At 58.2% G+C, this 27,511-nt stretch overlaps 1 protein-coding gene across 3 annotated transcripts; it reads left to right on the top strand.

Annotated features, from left to right (window-relative positions):
* On the top strand, positions 1 to 27,384 carry SH3GL1 (SH3 domain containing GRB2 like 1, endophilin A2). Of its 3 annotated transcripts, none has more exons than XM_055546912.1 (10): positions 1 to 294; positions 22,041 to 22,109; positions 22,401 to 22,473; positions 23,269 to 23,412; positions 23,821 to 23,954; positions 24,064 to 24,222; positions 24,551 to 24,654; positions 25,287 to 25,411; positions 25,570 to 25,629; positions 25,961 to 27,384. In XM_055546912.1, the coding sequence occupies exons 1-10, from the start codon at positions 250 to 252 to the stop codon at positions 26,155 to 26,157; spliced, it is 1,110 nt and encodes a 369-aa protein (XP_055402887.1). In that variant the 5' UTR covers positions 1 to 249; the 3' UTR covers positions 26,158 to 27,384. The 3 variants fall into 3 exon arrangements, with proteins under 3 accessions (XP_055402887.1, XP_055402888.1, XP_055402889.1); XM_055546913.1 differs by having other exon boundaries at positions 3 to 294; positions 25,573 to 25,629; XM_055546914.1 differs by lacking the exon at positions 1 to 294 and adding an exon at positions 6,390 to 6,569.
* Positions 27,385 to 27,511: the final 127 nt, after the last annotated feature.

Raw genomic sequence — 27,511 nt, forward strand, 5'->3', positions numbered from 1 at the left:
CAGGGCGCGCGTGCGCGCGCGGGGGCCGGCACCGGAAGTGTGCGGTTGCCATGTAATATCCTGGCCGCGCGGGCTCGCGAGGGTCTGAGGCGGCGCCGGGGCGGGCGGAGCTGGCTTGAGGGCTGCGAAGGCGGTGCCGTAGGGGCCCGCTGAGGCGCGCTGGGGGTTGGTGGCGCCCGGAAACCTGTCGCTTGCGCGGTCCCTCCGGTTCGCTGGGTCCGGGCGGCAGGCCCGACGGCGGGAGACAGCATGTCGGTGGCGGGGCTGAAGAAGCAGTTCTACAAGGCGAGCCAGGTGAGCGGAGGCCGAGGCGGGGCGCGGTGGGGGTGGTGTGCGGCCCCGGGTTCAGAGCGCTCGGAGCGGGGCCAGAAGATGCCAGGCCTGGCCCTGACTCGGGAGGGAACCGGAGGTAGTGAGGGGGCGATCTTGGCACGCGTCCCTCGCAGGGTGGGTACAGCCTAGGAGGGACAGGGTCTGCGTGCTAGGGCGCCCAGGCTCTGTCCGCCATGTGGGCTCCAGTCTCCTCGAGGAGGGTGGGCAGACGGTGGAGAGGAGCAGAAATGCACCCAGAGGTTGTTCCCAGACGTGGATCCCTCGCCTCCTGTCGTTCCCTCTAAAAGATCAGGGAGGGAGCGGAGAGAGAGAAGAGGAAGAAGCCGTCCGGAGGCTGTCGACACAGAGAGCCCAGGGGCAGGGAATTTTGTGTCTAGAGCAATTCTTTTTTTCCCAAAGAAGACAAACAGCCTTCTCAGTGGGCCGGCTGCAGAATTGAAAGGGTTGAGTCAAAAGTCAGTTTCCCACTTCAGTTCCTCAGACATCCAGTCCCTCTCCCCAGAAACAAGACTGTCACCAGTTACCAAAGAGAAGTGTAAGCCTCTTCTTTAAAAAGCCCACGTAGTGGTAGCATGGTCTACATAGAACCATGTACTTGCTGGTTTTCAATAACTGTGTCTTGGAGATCATACTAGAGTCAGAATTCTCCACCTCGGGTCTTTCTCTGTCCTGGCAGCCATCCTGGGCACTGTGGGGCATTGAGCAGCACCCCTGGCCCTCTCCCAGTCTATTTAGGAGCTCCCCTAGTTGTGACAACCACCGATGTCTCCCCATGCTGCCAGATGACTTTAGGGGAACCCCCTCTTCCCCCCGTCCCCCCCACCCAGAACCACAGCAGTAGAGCCTACTGCTCAATTCTGTTGTTTTGTTTTGTTCTTTTGAGGAGATAAGATGTCACCTATTTCATCTTTCTCCTTTGCTTTTCCTCTACCTCCTCCTGGATCTTTTTAATGGGTACGTGATACTCCGTTCCATGAAATCTATCATAATTTTTTAAAACTAGTTGTCTATTGATGGATGTTTAGATTGTTTCAAGTATGTTACAGTACTGTCATGAATAGCCAGTGAGTATCTCTGCTCACAGGTAGGATTGGCTTTACAGGTTAAGTTCCCAGAAGTGGAACGTGGAATCCAAGAATGTTTAAGTGTTCTACTTGTGATGGACAGAATAGGTGTTTTGGAAATTCCAGGCCCCATTGTTCACAAATCTGGTGAAAGCTGAGTGGATTCACTCTTCAGAAAACTAGGAAAATGCAAAATTCAGTTTACAGGCTCAGATCCAAAAAGTTCCCAGATTTCTCCATCCCTTAAGAATCTTAGGTTTGGAGTTTGTGTGGATAGACTCCAGGAAGGAACGCGCAATGGTCATAGGAATCCTTTAGGCAGTGCTGGCAAACGAGACTTTAACCCATAACTTGGAGAGGTCCAGTGGGAGGGAAAAGAAGTGTGTCCCCAGTGATACACAGCCGGGACCTTTGGCCCCTTGAGGGGGAAAGTAATGATCCTAGGCAGGGCTAAAGATATTTGGGGTCTGTCTCTCGACTCCAGGCTAAACACTGGAGGAAGAGAAACTTAATCTAGATGGATTCTAGGGTTGTTGCTGAGAGTACAGCTCTGTGCCCTAGCAGGATGGAATGAGTGACCTGGCCCAGCAAGCCTCTACCTCCCCCTCCGCCCCACCTTGCTGCACACTTGACCAGAGCATCTTGCAGTGCTGCTCACTATCTTGGACCCTGACGTAGCCCCTCCTGTAAGAACCATAGGTCTTGGAAGAACTCCTGGGCCACCTTGTTCCTTCCTGTGGACGGGTCTCTGGAAGCCCTCCCCTCTCCACCCTCAGGCACGAGGGCCCTTGCTGGTAGCCCATCCTGCCCCCAGAAAACCCACTGTGCTGGAGGAACTAGCTGGGCCTCTCAGGGTGTCCACCTGAGCCTTTCCTCTCAGGGAAGGAAGAATGGCCTACATTCAGACCTGAATGTAGCACTTGGGGGAGCGCTTAGAAACCTGGAAAGCTCAGTGCAGCATAAGCTGGTGGTTCGGATCAGTTTATTATCTCGACGTTCTGGGACCCAGTCCCAAAGAATCGCCGCCATGGCCACATTCTCCTCTGAGAGCCTGAGAGCTGCCGTCTTGGCCTTGTGACCAAGTCCATGTTGAGTTGTGCTCTCAAGAGTCACCCTGGCTGTGTTCCATTTCCTCTGCAATAGTTTCCATAGACCTCCACTGTGGATCTGGACGTGTCCACCTCTGTGTATTTCTTGTCTTGATTTTAGAAACACCGCCTTCATCCTCTTTCTGTGTCCTCAGGATGGGATCGTCTGGGCCAGGTAACACTCCTGTTAAGTCTTAATATATATCAAGGGGTCACCAGGTGAGCAGGTTTTAAACCAGTTTCCGTGGATCTCAGTCAGTCTCAGTCTCACTTTATCTGGCCCAAGGGTCAGCATACTCCCCTTTCTACACCAAAGGATTGGGGGGCATTTGTCTTCCAGTAGGACAGTGGTTCTCAGCCAGGGCCAATTCTACCCTCTGGAGGACACTGGCAATGTCTGGAGGCATGTTTGGCTGTCAAAACTTGGAGGTTATTAATTGTATTACAGTGTACTGGGCCCCAGATGTCGGCAGTGCTGATGTTGGGAAATCCTGTTTTACAGTTTGAGAAAAGTGAGGATAATTTTACCCAAACCAAACAACAACAACAGAAATCCCTCCTGGGCATTCTTGTGGCAGCTGCCTGCTATTTCGAATTCTCTAAACAAGAGATAACCAGATATACGCAGATGGACACATGTAAAACTCAGCACCCGGACACCACATCTCCCCTGCCCAAGTCCTCAGGAGAACCCCAGAGTATCTATTGGCATCTGTCAAGCTTGCATTGGCACCTCTTCACTTAGGGAATCCCAGGGACAGGGAAGCCTGGTGGGCTGCCGTCTATGGGGTCGTACAGAGTCGGACACGACTGAAGCGACTTAGCAGCAGCAGCCCTTCCCTCTCCCCTCTCCTATCCTTGCAGCACCCCAGGGACATTTGGCAGCATCAGAGGCTTTGTCAGGCCTTGGGGAGCAGACGCTAGTGGCACTGAATAGGTAGCGGCCAGGAATGGTTGCTAAACACCCTGTAACACATAGAACAGCCTTCTATACCACCAAGAGTTATCTTGTCCGAATGACAGAAGCACCGACGTTGAGAAGCCCTGCTCTAAAACAGGTTCTTGATTTCAAAGGCTTGTAACAGCATCGTCTCTAAATTGAGAAAGGTGGACATGTGACAGAGAGCCAGGAGTAGAGAAGCTTGGTTTCCGGCAGGTCTCCCTCATCGATGACATCGGTGACAAACCAGCTTCCAGTAGCTGGCATGAGACTGGCCAGTTCCGCGCCAGTTCCTCTCTGGTGAAAGCTTTCAGGTCTTAAACAAAATCAATTTGAGCTTGAGTGGGAAGTTAGTGAGTTTTTACCTCTGGTCACACTGACAGGTTGAACTGGAGAACGTTGAGGAATCCATAGCGTAAAGCAGAAAAAGAAGTAGGCGTCTGTCCCTGGCCCATGGTTGTGGTCCTTCCCACCTCCCCATGTAATAATGCCAGTCAGTACCGTCTGGTCTTTATGCACGTCTAAACTGGGGGGAGATGCCTTTATGAGTCTTTCTGGGGAATAGAGGTGGGTCGAGGAACCCACTAGCGAGCTCCAGTCTCAGAAACTCACTTGTCATTGTGGTGTGTGTGGGTGACATTAATTTCCCCCGAAGCTGCTAATGGTTTCCTGGTCATTCTTGTGGCTGCACTGTGTGGAGATCTGAGAGTGTAACTAGGGGTCGATCTGGCAGCTGTCTGGAATGCTGGCCTGATTTCTTTTTTTTTCTTTGCCTGAAAGGAGGGAGAGAGTTTGAACTAAAAGATTGGTTCCATCCAAGCTAGGAGGGGAACTCATGACCGCCGTATCCCATAACTTTGAAGTTTGTTCGATTCTTTCTACGCCCCGCGTTGGTGTCTAGGAGGAAAGATTGAGCTTCCTGGGAGAGGTGTGGGGGTGGGGGAAGGACTAGGGGACCCAGACCCCAACTTGTAGGAGTAGGCAGTATTTGGGGAAACGTCAGGGGTCTCCCAGATACTGCCTGCTCCAGCCTACTTTTTAAACTTCATTTTGTGGAATCACACTCTTGAATTCCCAGCAAAGTACTTGGCCTGCTGAGTAACAGATGTGGGTGATCTTAGGACACAAAAATCTGGAACTTATAACCCCTTAAGTGTCAGCACGAATCACAGTATGGAGCCTGGGAGCGACAAGTGTCAGGCAAGGCCTGGGGGTGGGGGTGGGAGTGGGAGTGGTCTCTGGCTCAGGACCTTGAGCCTAGCAGCTGCAGGCACTCACCCCCGGAAAACCTTCTGCCTTGGGGCAGCAGACATGGGAAGGGCTTTTGGCTGTGGCCTTGTCCACGTGCAGCAGAAACTGGGTTAAGTCCACTCTTACAGGAAACCATTCTGCTGACTCATCCGTAGGAAGACCCTTGACCTCGCAGTGTCCCTGTAGGACCCCGGGCGGAGATGATCCCATCCTGCCTCACAAGTTAGCTGGGTGCAGTGACCAGCCCTATGTCATAGGCTGGGCTGTGGAGCTTCAGAAGCAATCCAAAACTGCCCTTCCCCGAAGGAAGCAGGGGCCTCTCATCTCCACCACTTCCCAGGCCTGGCTGTAAAACCAGGTTAACCTGACCTCCTGGGCAGGACCCACTGTTCACCATCAGGGAGGCGCCCCAGAGTCAGGCAGCATCCTGCAGCTCTTCGTTATTAACATGCCAGGACCAGGGGCTCATCATGTTTTGAGTCCACTGCTCGTAACTGCTGTGTATGGAGCCTGAAGCTCGCTGTGACTCAGAATCCTGGGCGTAGTAAAGGCAGTTTATCACAGAACTCAGTGGGAGCTGATCGCCCTGCCTATTTTGAGGCCAGGCTGTAGGATACTTAATTATACTCTGTGTGCCACTTAATAACAGCCTGTGAGGTGAGAGGTTTCTTAGTATCACCCTGCTCAGCTTCAGGAATTGGAGGCTATCACAGTTTTGAGACCCCAGAACTGTCGCAGACTTAGCAACTGAACCCAGGAAACAGTGCCATCCACCCACCTGTCCCCCCAGCGTCCCTCCAGAGCCAGCCTCCTTCGGGGCCCTGAGTGCTCCGCCTGCCCTTCCAGTGCCCCTCTGTGCAGCTATCTGTGTCTCTCCTCAGAGGACAAACTGATGGGCTGCGACTGGGCCCTTTGGGCCCGCCATTTGCTTCTGGCCTGCATGTCCCGTGGCCTTTGACCCTGGGTCGGGGGCCACAGTTAGTGCTGCCCTGGCCCCTATCTCCGCCCTCTCCTCTTTGTTGCCAATATCTTGAGACTGACCCAATCTAGGGAAAGTTAGTTCTTCATTTGGGGCGCGCAGCCAGCTTCCTCCATAGGGTTTCAGAGGCGTCAGGCCATTGGCCGGGGGGAGTGGGGGAGGAAAGCCCAACTGTTTTGTTTCTGGTTTCCGAGGTCGGGGGAGGGGCAGGGGGAGGTTTCTGAGGTTTAAGGAGGGTTTGATGCTGGAGCCTCCCAGCCACGGGAGGGTTTGGGAGCTCGCAGGCCTGTGGAGGCATCTTTACCTGCCAGCCCTGCCCAAACCCTTCCCCAGGGAAACGTTAGGGGTGATTTTTCTGGACTTTTTCCCAAGCCGTCCCTGGAAAGCCGGATGGAGGAATGTGTCAGACTAGCAGCAGCTGCTTGCTCTCTGCTCTTTGTCCCCCTCCCTTCTCATCTCCCTCTTCCTCCTTCCCCTCCCCTTCTTCTCTCCCCCCACAGCCCCTCTTCTCTCCCTGCCCCCCTTCCCAGGGCTGAATTTACAGCCACTTCTCCCGAGAGCGCTGCACTTTGGGTACATTCTGCTCATTTCCTGTTGAGCAGTCCCCCAGGCTCCACGAGCCCAGGCTCCCAGAGGATGGCCTCGTCTTCCTTTTCCACTCAGCTCCTAGAAAAACCTGCTGACTGGGCCCGAGAGGGGGGTCACGCGGAGACTCCCAACCACAGCAGGAAAACAGACGTGCGATTTCCTCCAAAGGACCTGACTCAGCATCAATCGCTGCCTCCCTGGGAAGAGCTGCTGCCGGCAGCTCAGACTTCCACACCTGTATATTACAGTCGTCCAGAGGCGCTGTGCCCTGTCCCGGGTGTGAGACAGCCCGCCGAGGGGCCATTGAGGAACTCAATGAATATCAGGTGGGCCAAGGGACATTTGCCTCAAGTTGTGGGTTGTGAGAGTGCAGAAGTGGGATGTCCATCTGGGCATGAGAGAGAAGGCAGAGCTGGGGCCTGCTGAGGGGAGCATCCCTGGTGACCTGGGGTGCCATGTCAGCTCCTTCCCCACCCTCCTGCGAGCATGGACAGCGCACTCCAGTCCAGCAGGTCTGCTTGGCCTTGTAGCTTCCGTCCTTCCCCACCCTTGTCCAGCTCTCCTGTCCACTTCCTGTTTGCCCTCAGACCCTGCGTGTCTTCCTTCATCCTTGCCGCCTCTTGGGTCCACTCTCCGGAAGTACTTTTCCTCCCTCCCAGCCTCTGGCCCAGTGGTCTCTTGCCCCCGTTCTGCACACCGAGCACATCCTCACACCCAGTACGCATTCCTCTCATTGGGTGTGAGCTCCTGAGGGCGGGGCGGGGGCTGCCTGGTGGCTGGAGACAGGGCCAGGTCCCCACAGGTCATGGCTCACTGACCAAGTTGTCAGGAATGGTGGACACCTCCCCAGAGCAGGCGTGGGGCAGTCCGGTGCCATGATGGTACCTGTGTGAGGCAGGGTGGCCAGCAAGGCCTCAAGTCAGGAACAGGTCCGACTGGTTTAAAAATAAGTCATCAGAGCTCAGAGGTTGTCCCCTTTGCTTGGAATTTGCTTTGAGGGCTCCAGGCCCAGAGGAACCTGCACTTGACTTTGTCACAGGGAGTCTCTGTTGTTCCGACCCCACAGCCAGATCCAAACTTAACGGGAGGTGCCCAGCTTCCTGGAGAAAGGAGATCCCCGGGCCCAACCACTCTGGCCTCAGAAGCCTGCTCTCTAGGCTCCTGGACCTCTGAGCTCTTGGACTTGACCTGGCCCTATGTGCAGCCCCTGTGGCTTCCACCCTTGGCCACCTTCTGCCTCTTCTCCTGTTTCCTCCAACAGGCAGCCAGCTTTCTCCCTGTCCTCTGCTTGGCCCTGTTGGTACCCTCTGTGGACTTGCTACCCTGCCTCTGGGCCTTCTCCTTCCTGGACCTGAGTTCCCTCCCTGGCGCCCCTCACCCCTCCAGATCTTCATCCCCAGTCTCAACACACCCAGCCGCCCTCTAGATGGTGGTCCCAGGCCGGCTGGCTGGTACAGGCAATGCAGCGGGCTCCTAGGCCCAGTGCACCTGCGGCCCAGCCCTGACCTTCCCTGCCCTTGCCCCAAGGACCTGGGAGCCTGCTGTATCTATCTCCTGGATCTGAGCCTGCAGTAAATACTGTGCACCAGCCTCTTAGCTGGGGCCTGAATTAGTTCATTAATTTGACCTTCAAATAGACTCATTTTTTAAGTTTGTTTTTAAAAGGGATCTTGATGTTATTTCTTGTAATAAATCATAGTAACAGGATCACCATATACAGCAGAAACAAAGCAATGTAATCAATTCTTCCTGGATTCCTGACCTCTGAAGCTGGGGTCTGCTCTCTCTTGTGAAAAGAATTGTGAAACCACAAGTTCCCCACTGGGACTTTGCCTGGCGTCCAGTGGTTAAGCCTGTGCTTCCACTGCAGGGGCAGGGGTTCGATCCCTAGTGGGGGAACTGAGATCCCACATGGCATGTGGCACAGCCAAAAAAAAAAAAAAAGCCTAAAAATAATTTATTTTTAAAAACAAGTGTCCACCAGGAAGTTTCTCCTAGCCAGAACAAAGGGTACTGGAAGGGGGTCATGGCAGGACTAGCTTTCTCACTTGACCCTTGCATTCTCTCTCCTCTTGGCACCCCTCTGCTGCCCCTTACAGTCTTCACGTGGAACCAGGAACTCCTGCAGGCTTGAGTTAAGTCTCAGAAGAGAGAGTTCTGGGGTGAGGGCGGATTTCCCGAGCATCTGGGGAGGAGGAGGCCTGACAGTCTGTGTCCCTGTTCAGACTGTGTGCTTGGTCCCCCGACACCACGCTGGCCAGCACAGCTCAAGCCAGTCCCACCTTCTCTGAAGCAGGAGCAGTTGACTGATGGTTTCTCTCTGGTCATTTTGGATCTCGGCCCCAGGAGTTAGTGGAGACTTAGGGAAGGAAACCGGGAACTCTCTCACTTTCAGGCACCACTCCTTCCCCGTCTCCTACCACCTGCCACCCCAGCAGGTGTCCATCACCTTGATGGCCTCAGGTCGTCAGAGCCTTAATTGTCTGAAGTCCAGAGGGCAGCCCTGGCCTGTCAAGGCCACCCTTTGTCCAGAAGAGGCCAGCCGAGGGAATGGGGTCAAGGATTTCCGTGTCCCCTACCCCTAACTGCTGGCCTAAATCTCCTCTCCTGGGGCATTTCCTCCAAGCTAGGGAAGTCTTCCTGTCCCGCAAGGTCAGCATCTCGGCCTCGAGGAGCCTTGGAGCAGCTGCAGCTCCCCACCCATTGCCCTTGCTACAGCTTGGTGTGGGTGATGCCCCAGAGACTTCTCTGAGGTTCCTCCTTCTCCCCCAGCCTTGATGCATTTACTTCACACCTCTCTGGGTTCCCCATCACCATGCCTTTCCCACCAGTGGCCTCAGCGGTGGCCAAGTGCTCTGTCCGCTTCACCCCAGGGCACCTTGTGCCCTTGGCCTTGCCCGGTGGTAGGTGGGAGGCACTGTGGGTTTGGGAGGCCTCCATGGGAAGTTGTGGAGACGGGGTATGTCGGGGACCCAGGACGCAAGGATGCTGTTCCAGGGGACTAGGGTGGAGGGCCTTCTGCCTGGTCTGAGTCCAGGAGGCCGCTCGGCTCCCAGCCACGCCTAGAGGGGAGCTGACTGCTGTCCAGGCAGTGTGTGCTCAGCTACTCTCCCCCACGCTAGGTAGCGCTAGTGCACCATAGAGGGCGCGTCCCTTTCCAGGCACTTGAGTTGGTGCTAAACCGTCTTGGATGTCGAGCGAGAGGTAAAGAGTGACCCGCTGATAGCCAGGCACCCAGGAGAGCTGAGTAAACACACGCAGCATAGTTAAGTGTCGGAGGCCCCTCCCTGATACGTCACCATACATGAACCCACAGCTGAAAAGTCTACAGCTTTGTTTTGCAAGTTCACACCGCCTGAACACAGTGTCCCAGGGCAGCTTTTTCGTTCTGCTTTTTCCGTTCACACTGCTGGCGCCCTTTGTCCACCCGAAGCCTGTGACTCAGGTTCACTTCCACAGCTCCCTGTGGTCTTTTATGTGTTGATCACAACATGTCCCTCCCCGGCAGCGGGCACTGAGGCCACTGCCCCGTTCCTGCTCTCAGCGTGGCAGTGAGCCGTCATGTGGGTGTGCCCCAGGTGAGGTCCGAGAGTTCCTCTAGACTCCTGCTGCATTTTTGTTTGTTTGTTTGTTTGCTTTTATCTATTTATTTAACTGCAAGCGGTCTTAGTTGTGGCATGCAGAATCTTTAGTTGCCGCAGGTGGGATCTAGTTCCCTGACCAGGGATCAAACCTGGGTTCCCTGCATTAGGAGCACGGAGTCTTAGCCACTGGACCACCAGGCAAGTCCTAGACTACTGCCCTTTTAACATGACCATGTAGATTTTAAGCAGGCCCAACCTGGAAAAAAACCACCACCTCTTCAGTTGGCATGACACAGAGTCAGGGCGGGAGGGTGCCCCAGACACGCACGGCGGCTTAGCAACTGAACTAGGGCAAATGTGACTCAGGGTCCTGTGACACACATGCCCAGTACGGAGAAGCCAGGAGTGACTCACGAGGAGACGACCCAGGCCTTGGCCTTGAACATGGACACGGGGAGGAAAAGGGAGAGCAGCATGCAGGTTTCCCTGGGAGGCCCTGGGCACTGGGGCCTCCGGGTCACGGCTGCTCTGCGGTGGTCCAGGAGCCCAGACGCTGCCTATCTGTGGGCTCAGCCCTGCCAGGGGAGCAGAGGCTGTCTAGGTGTGAAGGGGAAGGGAGGAGGCCCTGGCCCCTAGACGGTCGTCATCAGGTGAAGAGGGATTGGAATATTCTTCCTGCTCCTAGCTCAGGAAGTGGCGACACCAGACACGTGTCTCAAGGTGATAACAGAGAAGGAAGATCTGGGGACCAGGGCAGGGAAGCTTTTCTCCTGCGAAAAACAATAAAGGCATTGCCCAGCCATCTTGGCAAATGTGGCAAGACACCCCAGCTTAGCGGGGCACGGTCTCCTACATGCAGAGTGTAAGCATGGCTTCTTGGGGTGTGTACTGGCATCATCTTGAAAGACAGGCCGACTCTTGATGTGCCATGATGGGGTGGGTGGGACATCCTGGGAGTCAGGGCAGAAAGCCCCCAGGGTGTTGAGGGTCGGCCAGCAGAAGCAGGAGGAGGTGGGGCGCCCCACACGCTGGCAGGAGCCATGCTGGGCTTGCTGCCCATCCTCCTCCCTCAAACCCTGTTCTTTGCTTCCAAGTAGAGCTCTAGAATGTGTGTCACGGCCACCCGTCAGCAGCACACGGGGTACTGTGAGCCCTCTGGAGTCTGGGCTGTGGTCTCTGGGGGCTTTGGGTAAACAGGGACAGCTGGGACCTCAGCCTGCTGGCGACACAGTTCACGCAGTGTTCACACGTGTCCTGGTGTATGCAGAGGGCCTTCACTCCAGAGACACGGGCATCTTCACATCCCCCAGTAGCTCTGCATGTCCTGCCTTTGAACCGTGCCTGTGCGGGGACCCGCCTCCAGCCCCCTGCCCTCCTGGCCTTATTCTTTCCCTGGGCTTTGCATCCCGTGGGGAACAGCAGACTTGTCTTTGCAGAGCAGCTTGTGGTTCTTGAAGCGTGCTCCTAGCCAGACCCCACAGTGCGTCGTCATCAGCTCCCCATTTTGCAGTTGAGGAAACTGAGGCTCAGAGGCGTTGACGTTCTTAAGACACAAGGCTGTCTGCCATTCACACCCCTGCTGCTCCCTGTGTCTCAGCCCTGCCCTGGGAGCTCACGGGCACACCCTTGTTTTGACTTGTTACTGACACACCTGATTGGGGGTGTTCTCCCCAGAGGTCCTGAGGGCGGGGGTCTGTTATCTCAGCAAATACTGATCTCCCATCGCTTGCTGGGCACTACTCGCCCTGTCAACAGCGGGCAGCTTGTGGGAAGTTAGCTGGACAGGGCGTGGGTAGGTGGGGAGGGAAGGCTATCCCAGGTGCTATTGGCTGGAATAAAGGTGACAGAGGAGATGGGCCCTGAGAACCACTGGGCAGATAGTAACATCAGGGAGTGTGTGGGCCAGTCCTGCTGTGCCTCCTGAGAAGGGGGAGCTCCCTCCCCCAGAGCTGCCACCACAGGGGATGGTGGCCAGGGGACAGGAGCAGCAGAATCTGGGGCCCACCTGGCCCTGGCAGCCCCTCTTGGTCTCCTCATCTTGTGCCAAGATTTCTTCCTTCCTGCTCCAGGTTTTCAGGACTGTCTTTGCAGGTCAGAAGGGAAGGTACCTCTGGACAAATAGGGTGGGGGACAGAGGGAGGAGCAGCCATGCAGGGTGACAGGGCGCTGGCATCTGACTCGTGGCCCAGGAGGGACTGGTCACCCCCCTGGCTTGCCATGTGCTGTCCTGGGATTGTGACCCACCCAGCCAGTTTCTTCTGGTAGCCACACCTGAAGAAACTGGTCTCAGTGGCCCTGAGTCACCTGCTGTCACTGCCCAGCTAGTGTGCCAGATAAGAGTGTGTGCCTCAGCACCCACTCGGAGCTTCTGTCCTCCCCTTGAGCCTACCCTCGACGATCCGCGAACCCGGGTGTGTGGCCTCTCCGGCTGCAGCCTGACCAGTCTGGGGGCTGTTTACCTTTGGCCTTCAGGCCTGTTTGCCTGTCAGCCTGCCTTTTTCATGTCCTGTCCTCCCAAACTGCAGGCGCACCCCTTTCACGGGGGCTTCTGTCGATAGGAGACCATCCCACTTTGGGACCAGAGTACCCTGGATACAAGTCAGCCTGGGCCCAGCATTTTGTTTTATTTTTGTCGTGCTGGGTCTTTGCTGCTTCCCCGGCCTTCTCTAGCTGGGGTGAGGGGGCTGCGCTCTCGTTGTGTTGCACGGGCTGCTGCTTGTGGTGGCTTCTCTTGCGGAGCGCAGGCTCTATGGTACTCGGGCTTCAGTAGCTGCAGCTCCCAGGCTCTAGAGCACAGGCTCAGTAGTTGTGGCGCACGGGTTTAGTTGCTCTGTGGCGTGTGGGATCTTCCTGGACCAGGGATCGAACCCATTTCTCCTGCATTGGCAGGTGGATTCTTTACCACTGAGCCACCAAGGAGTCCCCAGCCTGGGCCCATCTTGCTCAGACTTTTTTCCTTTGCACACTTTCCCTTTGCTCTTTGGTGAGGGGGCCAGCTGTAGACAGACCTCAACTGGAGAGTGGGGATGTAGACAGGCAGCCTCCACAGGCAGAGTTCAGCCTAACTTGAACTTCCCATAAGCAACACAAAGGAAAGTGGGGGGTACAGGGGTTAGGGATGCTGTCATCTGGTCATCTCCCAGGTCCTCAGCCCTCGGTGCTTAGCCGTGTGGAGTGGTGCCATGAGGTCAGACCTGTGTGAGGTCCTTCCTTCCTCCCACGGGCACTAAGTATCAAGGAGGCACTTCTAGTCTTGGACACGGTTCCGAGCACAGATGGTACAGAAGTGCCCGGGTCGCTCACTCGGAGCCCAAGGGGCTTGAGAGAATGAGAGTGATGGGTGGGTCAGGGACAGCCCCTCTGAGGAGGGAACTCTAAGGGGGACCAGATGGACAGGACCCAGCAGCGGTGGGAAGGTTTGGAGCAGAAGGAACAGCACAGCAGAGACTCTGACGCAGGGTGAGTGTGCACCTTTGTGGAATAGAGCCTGGTCCAGTATGGGGTTGGCCTTCAGCGAGGAGGTGTCAGGACTGGTAATGGGAGAGGGTAGCCAGTGGTCAGGTTCCTCCTACCTGGGTCCTTCGGAGGTGGGTGATGGAGAATCAGGAGGGCTTCCTGGAAGAGGTAGCTTTACATTAGTTAGGCCTTTCAGAATGGAGGTGGTTAGAGACGGGGAGACAGCATTCCAGGAGGCAGGGGCTCTGGGCTTTCATCACCTTAGCTTGTCGTCATTGGGGTGCACGTGGCCCCTCCTCGAGACATGTGCTCTGGTGTCTACGGCCTCTTTTGTGGTCGGCTATGGCGATGGCATCGGATGCAGGGTTTGCTCCAGTGCCTTCAGAGGCCGAACAGCTGTGCGTGCGCCTCACAGGATTTCCAAGCCCTGTTTCCTCTCTTTCCTGAAGGGTTACTCCTGCATCAGCTCTGCCATTGACAAAAAGATGAGTTTGTGAAACACCTTGTTTACTCAAACACGCTGGACAGAAGTTTGCTGTGTGCCTGGACACCACCCCCTGGTGGGTCTGCAGGCAGCAGCTCCCCCACGGCGCACCCCGGCTCGGGCAGCAGGGCAGGGCGGGTGTGGCCTCGCCAGCAGGACTCGGGGGATTTATGACCTCATTTGTTTGTGGGTTGGGTGTTGCTTTTTATAAGTTTTCATCTGAAATTGATTTTCCCGCTTGTGTGACACACAGCCCTCCTTCCTCATCCCTGAGATGAGAAATGAAAATGCACAAGGCCAATTTACACCTGGGCTTTTCAGCACTGGCAAGAGTTCCAGGTGGAATTCATTCCTGAGAGATGAGTCTTGATCGCGGGCAGTTGTGGGGTAAAAACCCTCGGCACAGCCTGGGGTGCCAACTTGGGTCAGGCCCACCTCTCCCCTTCTCCCAAGCAGTCAGAATCCTGAGCCCCTACCCCGCTGTGCTCCCCAGATATCTCAGCCCGGCCCTGTGGCTTTGGCCCGTCACCTCCCCCAATAGCATTTGGGGAAGGGTCGCTCAGTGAGGGTGGGGGCAGGCCCATCTGATCCTCCCCATGTAGGTGGCATCATACCCTGGTCAGGGGTCTGCGTGTGACTGGTGTCCCCGCTCCATGAACAGCTCACAGTCCAATGTGCCTTTGGTATTCCTAGAGAGCTCTGTAACGTCCCTGGGGCTGTGGGCTGAGGCCACCCTGGAGTGGTGGGTGCAGTGTGAGAGACTGGAGTTCCAGGAGGTGTGGGGCAGAGCCACTAGGTCCCCCAACACAGGCCTCCTGCCTCCGGACAGTGCACTCACCGCGGGCCGGGTGTCATCCTGGTTGGCCATCCCCAGCGTGTTTCCCATCAGTGTCCAGGAACAGCTGTGGTCCTCTTGACCGCCTGCTCCCGGGGCGGGGATATGGCCTCGTACTCACCAGGATGCTTCCCCAGCCAGGTGGGAGCGGTGGGGATTATAGTTGGATCTTGCGTCCCCGTCACCCTGACATCCCAGCCAGTCTCTGAAGTGAGGAAACAACATCAGGGAGACGCAGGACAGCCTCCAGAGCAAGGTGACCCAGTCACCCCTGCTGTCTGGCTTCGTCTCTCTCTCTCTCTCACACACACACACACACACACACACACGTGCGCATATACTGCACTGCCTGGCCCTGGGCAAGGTATGTCACCTCCTGGATTGTCAGTCTTTCCATTTATTAATTTGAGGTGGAGATGACTCCCCGGCAGCTGCACCCGGGCCAGTGAGTGCTGGAGGTCTCCGTGGCTCCACCCCTTCCTCTGGGGTCCTCAAGGTTGACCGAAGGGCCAGCTACACTGCAGGTCCCAGTAACTAGGCATCTCTGTTGTGTTTTGTGGACACATTAGAAGATGCACACCTATTGTGGCCCACCTCCCCTCCAGCACTCCTGCCTCCCCCCCCACCCCAAAACAAGCCAGAAGTGCTTCACCTGGAAGCCGCCCCACAGCCGTCCCAGTGCCCAAGGGGGCTGCTTCCTCCCTGATTCCGCCGAATGCACTGGGAGCTGGTTAATCACAAGTGGGAGCAGGAATGGTTCTTGTCCAGTGCTTCTGCTTTCTTGTGGAGGAACTTGGTGCCTTAACAGCAATCCCAGGACCAACCATCACTAGAGTCAGTGCTCAGGGGGGTGGGTGTGGGGAGTGGTCCCCAGAGGAGGCGGGACTAGGCGCTGTGGAGCCCTGACCCCAGGCCTCCGCCCCTCCACAGAGCACTCAGAGGACACTCGGGCCTGTGGCTTCGGGCCAGTAGGCTGTGAGGGGAAAGCCTGCCAGCCAGTTGGGGTCACAACCACCTGCATCCTCCCAGCCTTGGGAGCTGCCGTGGGCAGGAAGCCCGGCCAGGCCGAGGTGGGGGGCCATGTGAGGCTGAGTCCCTGGGAGGAGTGAGGAGAGGCTGAGCCAAGGCAGAACAGGCCTGAGTCAGGCGGGAGGAGAGGGTTCCGGGGTCCACAGGGGCCTTGTGACAGGTAAAGCCAGTCTGAGGCCCCGTGGAGACAGTGTTGTGATCACTATGGGGGCTCTAGGGACTTGGTCGTCAGCCTGGGGGTGGAGGAGCAGCTCTGGGTGTCTGCCATGACAGGGGTGAGAGGGCTGTGGGTGCTGGGCCACCCAAAGCCTGCAACAGCAGAGGTCAGACTGCACTCTGTTCTGTCTTGGGACCTCGTCCACCAGCTCATCACAGCCTGGACAGTCCCTGAGCAGCTGTCCCCTCCCATCACTGCTGCCACCTCTGGTTCATTCTTTCCAACCACTGGTTCCTGCTTTGCTCCTGGTGCCCTGCCACGTCAAGATCAGACTCTGAATTAAGCCAGACATGACTTTGAGGGGGTTTTTCTCATGTAACGGTCTCCCCCCTCATCTCAGCAGCATGTGCCAGGCAGGGGAGCAGCCGCTGGGACTCACATGGCATTCAGCTCCCTACCCACCAAGCCAGTCCTGAGAGGAGAGTCTGTGCAGGGAGGCAGGAGGGAGCACCACAGGGCAGAGAAGCCAGGGGGCTTCAGACTGCGGGAAGCTAGGTCTGACCAAGGCCACCAGGCCAGGCTCGTCTCCACAGCAACAGCCCACCGCCGCCTGGGGGACCTGCTGCAAGCTTGTCCCTGCAGTCTTGGGGACCCCAGGGGTGCTGCTCCTGAGCCTGCATCTCAGTGCCAGCCCCAGGCCTGAGGTGCCACCCCCTCTGCTGAGAGAACAGCTCAAGCTCCACATACACCCCGACATGCTGTGTGGAACTGTGTCTGGGGATCTTTATCTGCCCCCTGGGGCCAGATCCAGTGGTCATGGTACTCAATGGAGGGTTTTCTCTACTCCTGTTCACAGAGCTGCCGTCACCAACTGTTTAGCTTTGATCCCTAGGGGGAGAGGAAGTGCATGCTCAGAGGCTTGACTTTAATTCCCGGTCTGCTGAAGGAATTTGTGACTTGACAGGACACCCCCCTCTGTGGGGCTTCACAGAGGGGTGTGACTTCCGCTGTGTCAGCTCACAAGTATGCACTTGAGGCCCGGGACAGAGGGGCTCTCCTGCTGCCAGCGCGCTCAGGCTTCTGCTGCCTGTCTCGTGGGCTGAGGTGTTGATCACTGCCCTCCCACGTGAAGCCTTGTGTGGGTGTGAATGGTGTTTCTGTGGTCCTCACTTCAGTGGCACCCCTGCTTTGCCCTTTGGGGCGGGGCCGCAGCCCCACACCTCGTGGCTTCTACTCTCAGAGCCACGTGGGAGCCAGGCTGCCTGGAATCCAAGCTCCGCCCCTGCTGGCAGGCATTTCATACTCATGGGGGCCCAGACTCTCGAGATCATCCCGACCCAGAGCCACTGGAGGTTTGCAGGCAGGGACCGACAGGAGGCTTTGGGGCAGTGTTGCATGGTACGTCACCTCCTTAGAAGTACCCTCAGCTCACCTCCGTAAGAAAGGCATCAGTTACCTGAGCTCACCGTCTGAGTCCCTGCCAGCACCCCCTAGTCAGGGGCCCAGGGCCCAAGCAGAAAGAAGACTCAAGAAGGCCAGCGGCTTTGTGTGTCGACTGGGCAGCAGGCCATCCTGGCTTTGTCCGCCTCGTGGGCTCTCCAAGTCACGAGACAGAGGCTGTCAAGGAAACTAGAAGGGGCTGTTCTGAGGTGTTTGGCTAGCGGCTCCCAGATGTTAGGAGGCCGGCAGGGAGGGGACCGCAGTCAGAAGGGATGTGGAGGCGATCGTGTCCATCCCCACGTTCCTCCCATCCCGTCCCCGTGCTGGCCTCCCCGTTCAGGCATCTCTCGGCCCTGCCGAGGATCATTGGGCTGGCCATCTCTGAGTGTGGGGTACCCTGTGCTGTGAGCTCCAGCCCAGACCGCACTGGGAGCTGCGACTTACCCGGCCTCCCCTGCCTTCTCTCCCTCACCAGAGGGGCATTCCTCAAAGCCAGCACAGTCTCTGCCAGGGTGGTGGGCTCCTCCCTGTGGTGGTCGCAGACTGGAGCCAGGAGTGCTCATGCCTGAGAGTCTTGGGTCCTGGTGCCCCAGCTACAGGGCATTCCCTGGCACAGACCCAGGGGATGGCCGGGGTGGGGCAGGGGCCTGGATCCCAAGGCCCTTTCACCCTCATCTCCTGTCCCATGCCTTTTGTTCCAGCTCTCCGGCCAGGGCCTGAAAGTGGCTGCCCCAGGCCCCTAGCCTGGCACTGGGCTTGGCTCTCCCTGTGAGGAGGGACAGAGAAGTGGGGGCTTCTCCAGCAGTCACTGGCAGCCAGGGAGAAGCTAGCAGGGCGGAGGGCAGGAGGGAGGCCGGGATAGGACGGGGACCTCTGCTGTTAACTCGAGAGGTGGTGGCCCTCCAGGCCAGCACATTGGCTTATGAGGCATGAAAATGCCGAGCAGAACGTGCGGAGCATCCATCCTGGACCACAGGCCCTGAGCAAGCCCTGCTTCTCTCCCCGCCTCCCACTCCTCTGGGCCAGCCTCCTCCCGCTGCTTTTTTTAAACTCTTAATTCATCAAAGCGGATCGGCTACCCGGGTCACCGAGCCTGCAGATAGATCAGCCGTTTATTTTCCATGTTGTATTGATCAGGATTCCCTGCCAAGATGATTCAACTAAAAGGCCTCCCCTTGGCGTGTCCCACTCGGCAGGATCTGAGCTTCTGCCATCGGTCCCCAAGCCCCGCTTCCGGGACAGAAGGTTCTCCTGCCTTCTTGTTCTCCACTCAGCTCCTGGAGCAATTGCTCTGTCCGCTCTTGGCACGTGGCATCCTGTGTTTTTGGGTTTTTCCAATGTGTGTTCTCTGTTTCTCTCCTGCGTGTCAGATTCCTAGCTCCTCTCCAAATGTGGCCAAAGGCCTAGAATGCTGAAGAACACCTCTGTCTTTTGAGAGAAGAGCTCCCTTCTCCGATTGGTCTTTAGTATCAGTGCCCATGGGGCCACTCTCGTGGGTGGAGGTTGTGCAGGTGCTCAGCAGCAAGGACCCACCTCTCTTCCATGCTCACTCCCCAGGTGCCCAGGACTACTGTCCTCAGAGCACACGCTCTGCTGCTCCTCACCGTGGGAGCCTGAACTGGGCTAACTCATGAGCGTGTCATCTAAATCCCACCATTCAGGTCCACATGCCAGCTGAACCCGGGCCGTCCTGGCAGAGCAGCCCAAGTGAGAAACAGAGAAAACCTCAGAGAAACAGGTTTGGGGTCCTTCCACCCGCTCAGTGGTAGTAACCTTTCCACAGCTCCAGGTGCCCCTCAGTTCACACCACAGCTGTGGCCCCCAACACGCCCTGGAGGTACCTGCAGCCTGAATTGAAGGCAGGGCACTCTCTTCCCAGAGGATATTGGACCCGTAATACAGGCTGGGCTTCCCTGGTGGCTCAGACAGTAAAGAATCCTCCTGCCAATGCAGGAGACGTGGGTTCCATCCCTGGGTTGGGAAGATCCCCAGAAGGAAATGGCAACCCACTCCAGTATTCTTCCTTGAAGAATCCCATGGGTAGAGGAGCCTGGAGGGCTATAGGCCATGGGGTCACAGAGAGTTGGACACGACTGAGCAACATCAACAAATAAGGTCAGACCAAACACGTGTTGGGGATTGGCTTGCTCAGTTTCCCCAGAGAGGTAGCACTGGAGGAACCGGCTACAGAGGGAGCCCCCGTGGGGTCAGAGGCGTGCGTGCCTGGGTGGGTGTGCAGAGGCCAGCAGGGCCCCCATAGAGCCGTTGTCACGGGCAGGACAGACTCAGGGCCTGTGCTCACGGAGCCACAGGGCCGCCCTCCCTCGGCAGTCACGCCTGTTGGTTGGCCTCAGAACCACTCATGAATCTTTTTACCAGGCCACTGCCCAGCCTCCTCCCTGTTCTAACAGAAAAGACCCTGTTCTGGACCTTCATGGAACACATGGTCCCTGAGCGCCTCCCAGGGCAGAAGTGAATCCAGGCTGCAGTCTGAGAGGCCTGTCTGACAGGCAGCAGCAAATTCATCTCCAAAGGCTGCTGCCAGGCCTGGCCCCATGACTCCCCTGGGAGGCACAGGTGTGGGTGTCATGGTGGCAGCCAGTGTGGGCCCACTGCCAGTCGCTCAGGCTCCCACCTGGCTGCACAGGCCCAGGAGGCCATGGTTTCCACACCACTGCCATCACGGCCCTGCAGGAGAGTGGGTAGCAGTCACCCACCTGCTTAGCTGTCCCCTGCCCTGGGTGGTGCCACAGCTGTGCAGGCCTCAGCTAGTGGGGTGAGTCCCTCTGCACCATGAGATGATGGATGGGGTGGGGGCTCAGTGGACGCAGACAGGAGATTGGACGCAGACAGGAGATTGGGCACAGCCCGTTGCCTGCCTGGCCCATCTCCCACAGGCTGGGGATGTTGGCAGGTTGTGGGGAGTGGGATGCCGAAGCTGTGGGTGAAAGTGTTAACCTCCGTGGTGGCGCTGCTGCCCTTGTTGCCTCTCAGAGGGTGTGTGCAGGGTCCCTGAGCAGGACTGAGCATCAGAGTCCTGCCTCCCACCCAGATGGGCACGCGCTGCCTGCAGCCTCACCAGGCAGCACCCCTGCCCCTCCTCTGGAGAGCTGTCCTCGCCTCCTCAGGGACCCTGCCCTCAGCGCCCCTCCCTTCCCTGATGCTCTCGCTGCGGGTGGCCTGTGGCGTGCCCATTCCCTCTCTTCCCTCTGGCCTTGGTTCATCCTCTCACCCATTTGCATCAGTTCCAGACTGTGAGCCTTGGAGAGAAGGGGCTTGAGGCCAGTCAGCCCAAGGGGCTGGAGCTTAGCACTCCCTCGTGTGGGCTGGGGGGACAAAGAGACCGGTGGGGATCCAGGTGTTCCCAGCGGGGCCTCCAGGGGCCAGAACAGGGAGGGCCCACGTGGTAACTGTAGGGGGCTCCCAGAGGGACACTCCCAGGGGGCCTGGAAGAGGCCATGGGGTCTGCCCGTGCCCTACCCCCTCAGAGGAAGGACGTGGTCCCCGCAGGCGCCCAGGCCCCCTGCACCAAGCAGGCCCTCGGCCCGGAAGGTGTGGTTTCGAGCCCTGGCGCTTCAGTGGCCTCCTGGTTCACCAGAAGTGTCTGGGCCCACGTCAGACATCTCACTCATTTCCCTCTGGCAACCACTGAATTTGAGAACGTCCTGTTTTGCCATTATCAAAAGAAGTGAAACTGTCCCATGAAACAAAATGGGACGCCCCAGAAACACCTATAGGAGAGAGACAGGGCTTCCCTTATAAAGTCAGAGTCAGGTGCACAGCCCCTGCCTGTCTGAGGAGGTCCCTGAGCCAAGCCTCCCTCCTGCCTGTGCCCCATGCCCTCCTGGACTCCAGGGTGCAGCTGCCATGAGAACCCTGACTGGCCAGGGTGTGTAGCTACCCGAGCAATGCCCCCAGACCCTGGGTAGGTAGGGCAGGGATAAAGGCCTACAGGCTGGGCCTGCCCTGCAGCTCTGCCTCCTCCTGGAGACAAGATGCTCAGGGGAAATACTGGGGCATTATTAAGTCCCTCCCCAGCACACACTTGCACACAGTAGCCCCGTGAGTGCACAGCCGTCAGCCCATTTTACAGAGGCAAGAACCTCAATAGCCCGAGACCACACAGGCCGAAGGCAGTGGGCCAGTCATTGAACAGTGCTGGCTCCTGCCCTCAGGAGCCCCTGGAGCTGTCCCAAGGGGTGGGCAGCCTGCTGCCAGCCATTAGGAAATTGTGTGCATGTGTGTGTGCCCATACCAGAAGTGACTTCCGGCCCCCGTGACAGTTGGCACATGCAGGACAGGTCTTCCCTTCCGCTTGGTGCTCGTCATTTGGCCTCGGGACCTGCTCATTACTGGCCCCGGGGGGTAGGTGGGGGCAGGGGAGATGCAGAGCAGTGGTCTGCAATATTCCTTCCCTGAGTGGCAGTTCAGTGGGAGAGGGAGGTCACATTTCCGTGAGCCTTGGCCCCTCACCTGGAACTGAACTACAGCACCACTGTCCAGACATGGGCACCACAGCCTATAAGGGGGACCCAGACAGTCTGCACAACCCTGCGGGGGTGGGGGACACTCTCAGACTGTGGAGCCGCCAGCACAGCCTGACCACGTGGGCGTGACCAGAGAGGGTCCCCCCAGGACAAACTCCAGACCCTGGGTTTGCAGGAGTGTGGGGGTTTGGAGCAAGGACCTCTTTTAGATCCCTTCCCTGTCATTGGCCACCATGTCCAGCATCCCTGGGAAGCCATCATGGCCATTCTGAGCCCTCACTTTCCTCCTCCTTGGCTCACACTCTTCACTCCTTTTGTCCCCCAGCTGGTCAGTGAGAAGGTCGGAGGGGCGGAAGGGACCAAGCTTGACGATGACTTCAAAGAGATGGAGAAGGTAATGGGAGAACGCACCTGTCCGATGGCTGGCCCTGAGCACTCGGGTCCGCAAGGCTCATGGGGAAGGTCTGGGTGGGTTGCAGGCCTCCCCCAGCTCTGGGCAGGTAGCGGTGGGGACACAGCACAACCACCAGCAAGGAGGGAGAGAGACCCTGAAGCAGCAGGGGGTTCCCACGTGGATGCTGAGGCAGGCAGGGAACTCGACAGCTTGAGGGCTGTCCAGGGGCTCCTGGTTTGGCCTCAGGCACCCTCATGGTTTTGAAACTCCACACATGGACTCTCCTTACAGAAGGTGGATGTCACCAGCAAGGCTGTGACAGAAGTGTTGGCCAGAACCATTGAGTACCTGCAGCCCAACCCAGGTAGGGGCACCTATCAGCTGTGAGTGGTCTGCACCCCAACTCCTCAGGTCTCTGGCAGTCAGGAGTCCTCTGGTTACTGGAGCATGAAGAAGAAAGGCATGGGCCCAAAGAACTGAAACACCCAGGGGTGGGTGGTTTCAGGCATGGCTGGATCCAGGCATTCAAAGGGTGTCCTCAGGGTCTCGAGTTTCCTACTGCTTTGTCTGTCAGCTCCCATTTCTCGTGATCCTAGCCTTAAATTACCCTTACAGCTAGTGGTCCCAGCAGAAAAGAGCATGTTTTTCTTCCAGTCAACTCGCTGGACTAGTGTGAATTGGCTGGGCGTACCTGCCTCTGGAGCATGCAGTGGGGTCTTGGGACCAAGAGGGAGGCAGGGACTGCTGGGTTCTGTGGTGAAAGGTGAATGGGGGCCGGACAGGCAGCACCAGCAGCCGCCTCCACCTGAGGCCTGTGCCAGGATGGGCTGGAGCTGCTGGGGGTGCAAGCACGCCTGTCCTCCCACCCCAACCCCTGGAAAAGGTCTGTGTTGGGGTGCCTGTACCTGTCCACACCTAGACCTGTCTACCCTGCTTCTCTGGGGGTCTTGAGGAGCACATCCCCCTTCCCCCCCACCCCTCAGCTCTTGCCCACTGTCAGTGCTCCCAGGAGAGAAGTCTGGGAGGTTCTGGTTCCCTGGGCTGGGGGAGCACTTATGAAATGAATGGGCAGAGAGGGGCAGCCGATGGTGCTGGCCAAGCACAGGCCTGGCGGCTCCTCAAGACCACACCCATGCCCACCTGACCTGTCCTCTCCTAGCCTCTCGGGCCAAGCTGACGATGCTCAACACGGTATCCAAGATCCGAGGGCAGGTGAAGAACCCTGGCTACCCGCAGTCAGAGGGCCTGCTGGGCGAGTGCATGATCCGCCATGGGAAGGAGCTGGGTGGCGAGTCCAACTTCGGTGAGGCCGAGGTGGGGGGGCCTGGATGGGGTGGGGGGTGCTGGGTGGAGGGGGCCTGAGAACACGGGGCAGTCTCTGGAGCTTCTCCAGGGCTGGCTGGCTCCGTGGAGGAGAGTAGTCGAGGCTTCTTTGGAAGCTCCCTCTGTCTCCCATGAGCACTGTCTACAGCGTCATGGCCACGGGAAAGCTGCATCCCCCCACAGCTGACCTAGGCCAGACCTGGGTGCCTTCAGAGAGCTTGAAGGGTGGCTCATGAACACCAGCCCCTGTGGCTCCGGGTCAAATTCCAGGGTCCCTTGTTCTCAGTTCTGGCATCCAGGTTCTTGGCTGTGGGGGTGACATGTGTCTTCATCATGCAGGCCAAGGCTGCCTGTGACAGCTTCCTCCCCCACTCCATGCTCTCCCCAGGCGACGCCCTGCTGGATGCCGGGGAGTCCATGAAGCGCCTGGCTGAGGTGAAGGACTCCCTGGACATTGAGGTCAAGCAGAACTTCATCGACCCTCTGCAGAACCTGTGTGACAAGGACCTGAAGGAAATCCAGGTATGCCCCCACCCAGCCCCGCCTGGGCCAGATTCCCAGTGGGAGGTGCTGTGGGGTGGCCCTCCCTGAGGCCCCGGGCACGAGACCTGACCCCCATCCTGGCCTGCAGCACCACCTGAAGAAGCTGGAGGGCCGCCGCCTGGACTTCGACTACAAGAAGAAGCGGCAGGGCAAGATCCCCGACGAGGAGCTACGCCAGGCCATGGAGAAGTTTGAGGAGTCCAAGGAGGTGGCGGAGACCAGTATGCACCACCTCCTGGAGACTGATGTGCGTATGCGGGCTGTGCACCCTCCTCATGGACCCTGGGGGAGCCCCAAAAATGAGCTCAGCGGTGGTGCCAGCTTCCCAGGGCCAGTGAGTGGGGTTGCCTGTTCAGGATGTGAAGGAAACAAAGTGGATACAAGAGGACCCAAGGAGGTGACTGGCCGCCTGAGGCTTCGGGGTCCCCTCACCCTCCTCCAGCTGCAGCTCAAGGGTCAGGCAGACAGGCAGGGATGGGCCCATGTCCAGAACAAGCTGTGAAGGCTCCCTGCAGGAAGCAGCTGGAGATGGGGGTCAGGAGGGCTGTACTGCAACCCTGGCTGGTCCCTTACAGATCGAGCAGGTGAGCCAGCTCTCTGCCCTGGTGGACGCCCAGCTGGACTACCACCGGCAGGCAGTGCAGATTCTAGATGAGTTGGCTGACAAGCTCAAGCGAAGGTGAGTCTGGCCCCTGGCTTCTCCCTGTGAACAGTGGCCCACTCTGCCGACTAGGAGGCCCAATGGCCTGAGGCTGGGGCCACCTGGGCCAGCCCTTTAGGGCCTGGGGGATGACCTGCCCCTGGGGAACCCCACCCTGCTGTGAGCAGCAGGAGGGGGCGGTTACCTCCTTTTTAGAAAGAACCCCCAGGCTGCAGGGGGTGGGGGTTCCAAGAGACAGCAAGACCTCATCACACTCCCACTGGTCCCAGAGGAGAGGCTTGGGATATCCTTTGGGGAGAGGGTTTGCTCGACTGTCCCTGGAAGGCCATTCTCCTCCTTCCCTGTCTCCCAGGGCACTCGGCCCTGAGGGCCATCTCACAGTCAGGAGGTGCCCAGGACCTTGAGAAGGGAAATCCTGGTGGGGGTGGTTCCCTGATGCGGAGAGGGTGTCTGTGGGGCAGCAGCACCCGGGCAGCCATCACCAAGGAGGCTTCTGGGTGCAGTGGGGCGCAGCCTGTAGGCAGCCTTGGAGGCACACCAGGGGACCCCCACCAGTGTTTCCGTGCATGGTAACCCCTCACACAGCCCCCCACATGCACCCTGAGTCCCAGGGTGGCAGCTGACCTTGACATGCACTCCCTCCCCTCCAGGATGCGGGAAGCCTCCTCACGCCCCAAACGGGAGTATAAGCCCAAGCCACGGGAGCTCCTGGACCTCGGAGAGCCTGAGCAGTCCAACGGGGGCTTCCCTTGTGCCGCGGCCCCCAAGATCACAGGTAAGGAGGAAGAGGCTTCTGCTCTGCCCAGGACCCTTTGGGGGTAGCCCCCAGCCACAGGGCCAGCCCCCTGTGAGAGAGCCCCCCCTACCCAACCCTGGGATGGGCACCAGGCCCCACCCTAGCATCTTCGGCCCACTTTGTGCTTCGTTTGCAAGCAGCTTCATCATCTTTCCGATCTTCTGACAAGCCCATTCGGACCCCCAGCAGGAGCATGCGTGAGTGTCCCACATGGGCACAGGCCCTGCCCTGGGCTCCCACCTGGGGTTTAGGGTCCTTCTCCCCCGCCTCCCCTCCCCGCCTCCAGTAGAACTGGAGCTGGCCCTCACTGCTCCAAGTGGTGCCCCAAGCGCTATTGTTTCTGTTCACTGACACCCTGATGCCATGAGGCATCACCAGCTCCTCCCAGAGTCTTTGTCCCCTCGTCACCTACTCTGGGCAGCCGTGGGAAGTGGTGGGCAGGACCAGGCAGCTGGGCAGGAGGGGAGGCGGCATCACCCTGCGTACTGCCTGGGGCATGTGACAGCCTGGACCACCCCCCAACCCCAGCACCCCTGGACCAGCCGAGCTGCAAGGCCCTATACGACTTCGAGCCTGAGAACGATGGGGAGCTGGGCTTCCATGAGGGCGACATCATCACGCTGACCAACCAGATCGATGAGAACTGGTACGAGGGCATGCTGGACGGCCAGTCAGGCTTCTTCCCCCTCAGCTACGTGGAGGTGCTGGTGCCGCTGCCCCAGTGACCACCCCTCCGTCCAGATCTCTGCATTCCACATGGCCAGGGCAGTGCTCGTGGCTGGCGGGGTGGCCCGCTTCCTGCCGGTCCAGGGGCAGCAGCGTCCCGTTTACACTAGCACTCACCGCCAAGGGGCCCCCTTCCCCACTCCGCGTGGCCATCTTGGGGCTGGGCAGTGCTCCCCATCCTGCTGCTCTAGACTCTGCCCCCAGCCCACCCGCTCGCCCCAGGAGGCTCACACTAAGGTGCTCTTAGAAACACTAACTCCTACCCAGGGATGGGTGACTCCAGGTGGACCTCCTTCTCTCCCCCCACCTCTTTCTCACACACACAGATTCAAACACACATTCTTTCCCACCTCCATCCACACACATACATGCACACTCACGTCCTCTCATGTCTTCATCCAACATTGACCCACATGTACACATGTCCTCTCCCACCTCCATCCCTCACAGCCCAGAGACTTGCCCTTAAAAGGATGGGACTGAACATTGGTGTGATGGGGTGGTCTAGGCAAGACCCCCTGGCTGAGACTCACCACCCTGCTTTTAAATCCCCCCCTCCAGGGTCCCCTGGGCCCATGAATGCCTACAGATGCCACCTCCCTGGAAGGGCCTTGCCCCTTCCCTCTGGCTGGGGACTCACAAAGAGACGAGGCTGGGGGTCTCAGAGGCCAGGGCCCCCAAGGACAGGCCATCTCCCTCCTGCAGGGCACTGAATCCCACCCACTCATGCCCACTGCCCCATCTCCAGCCAAGCACAGGGAGCATCTCTCTCTGGCACAAGCTGCCATGACCAGCAAACACATACAGTGGGTGTACACATAGACACACATGGGACCATGGGAGCCCAGCCTCCACTATGTGGAAGGTCAAGCACAAAGGCTTTGACAAGTGAATGTTCCTGAGCCCTGGTGCTGGGACCCCTGGGGAGTCCCAGGCAACTCCCTGTCCCAAGCTAGCCACCACACCCTCTCTGGACAGTGGCTCAGGCATCTCCTCCACACCAAGGCAGGCAGCTGCCCAGGCCAGCAGGGGACCCTGGGCCTGGCTCACATTCCTCTCCTCTGGTGACTGATAAAGCCCCCAAGGACACCAGGCCCCCTTTCTCGTCCTGAGGCCTCCTGGTTAACCAGCATCTGGAGGAGGCACAGATGTCATAGCCTGGGGCAGATCCAAATGTAATCCTGATGTTTTTTTAAAAAAAGTATTAAATGTCTCTTTCTACAGTCTCTGGCCTGGTGGTGGTGCAGGGCAAGCCCTCCTAAGGGGTCTCCAGCCAGAGCAGGGCCTGCATGGGCACCAGCCTGCAGCAAGGGGGAGGGGCGGGGGTGGCTGTCACTTGCCTGGTCACCAGCT

This window comes from Bubalus kerabau, chromosome 1, assembly GCF_029407905.1.
Source record: "Bubalus kerabau isolate K-KA32 ecotype Philippines breed swamp buffalo chromosome 1, PCC_UOA_SB_1v2, whole genome shotgun sequence".
Classification (NCBI taxonomy): Eukaryota; Metazoa; Chordata; class Mammalia; order Artiodactyla; family Bovidae; genus Bubalus; species Bubalus kerabau.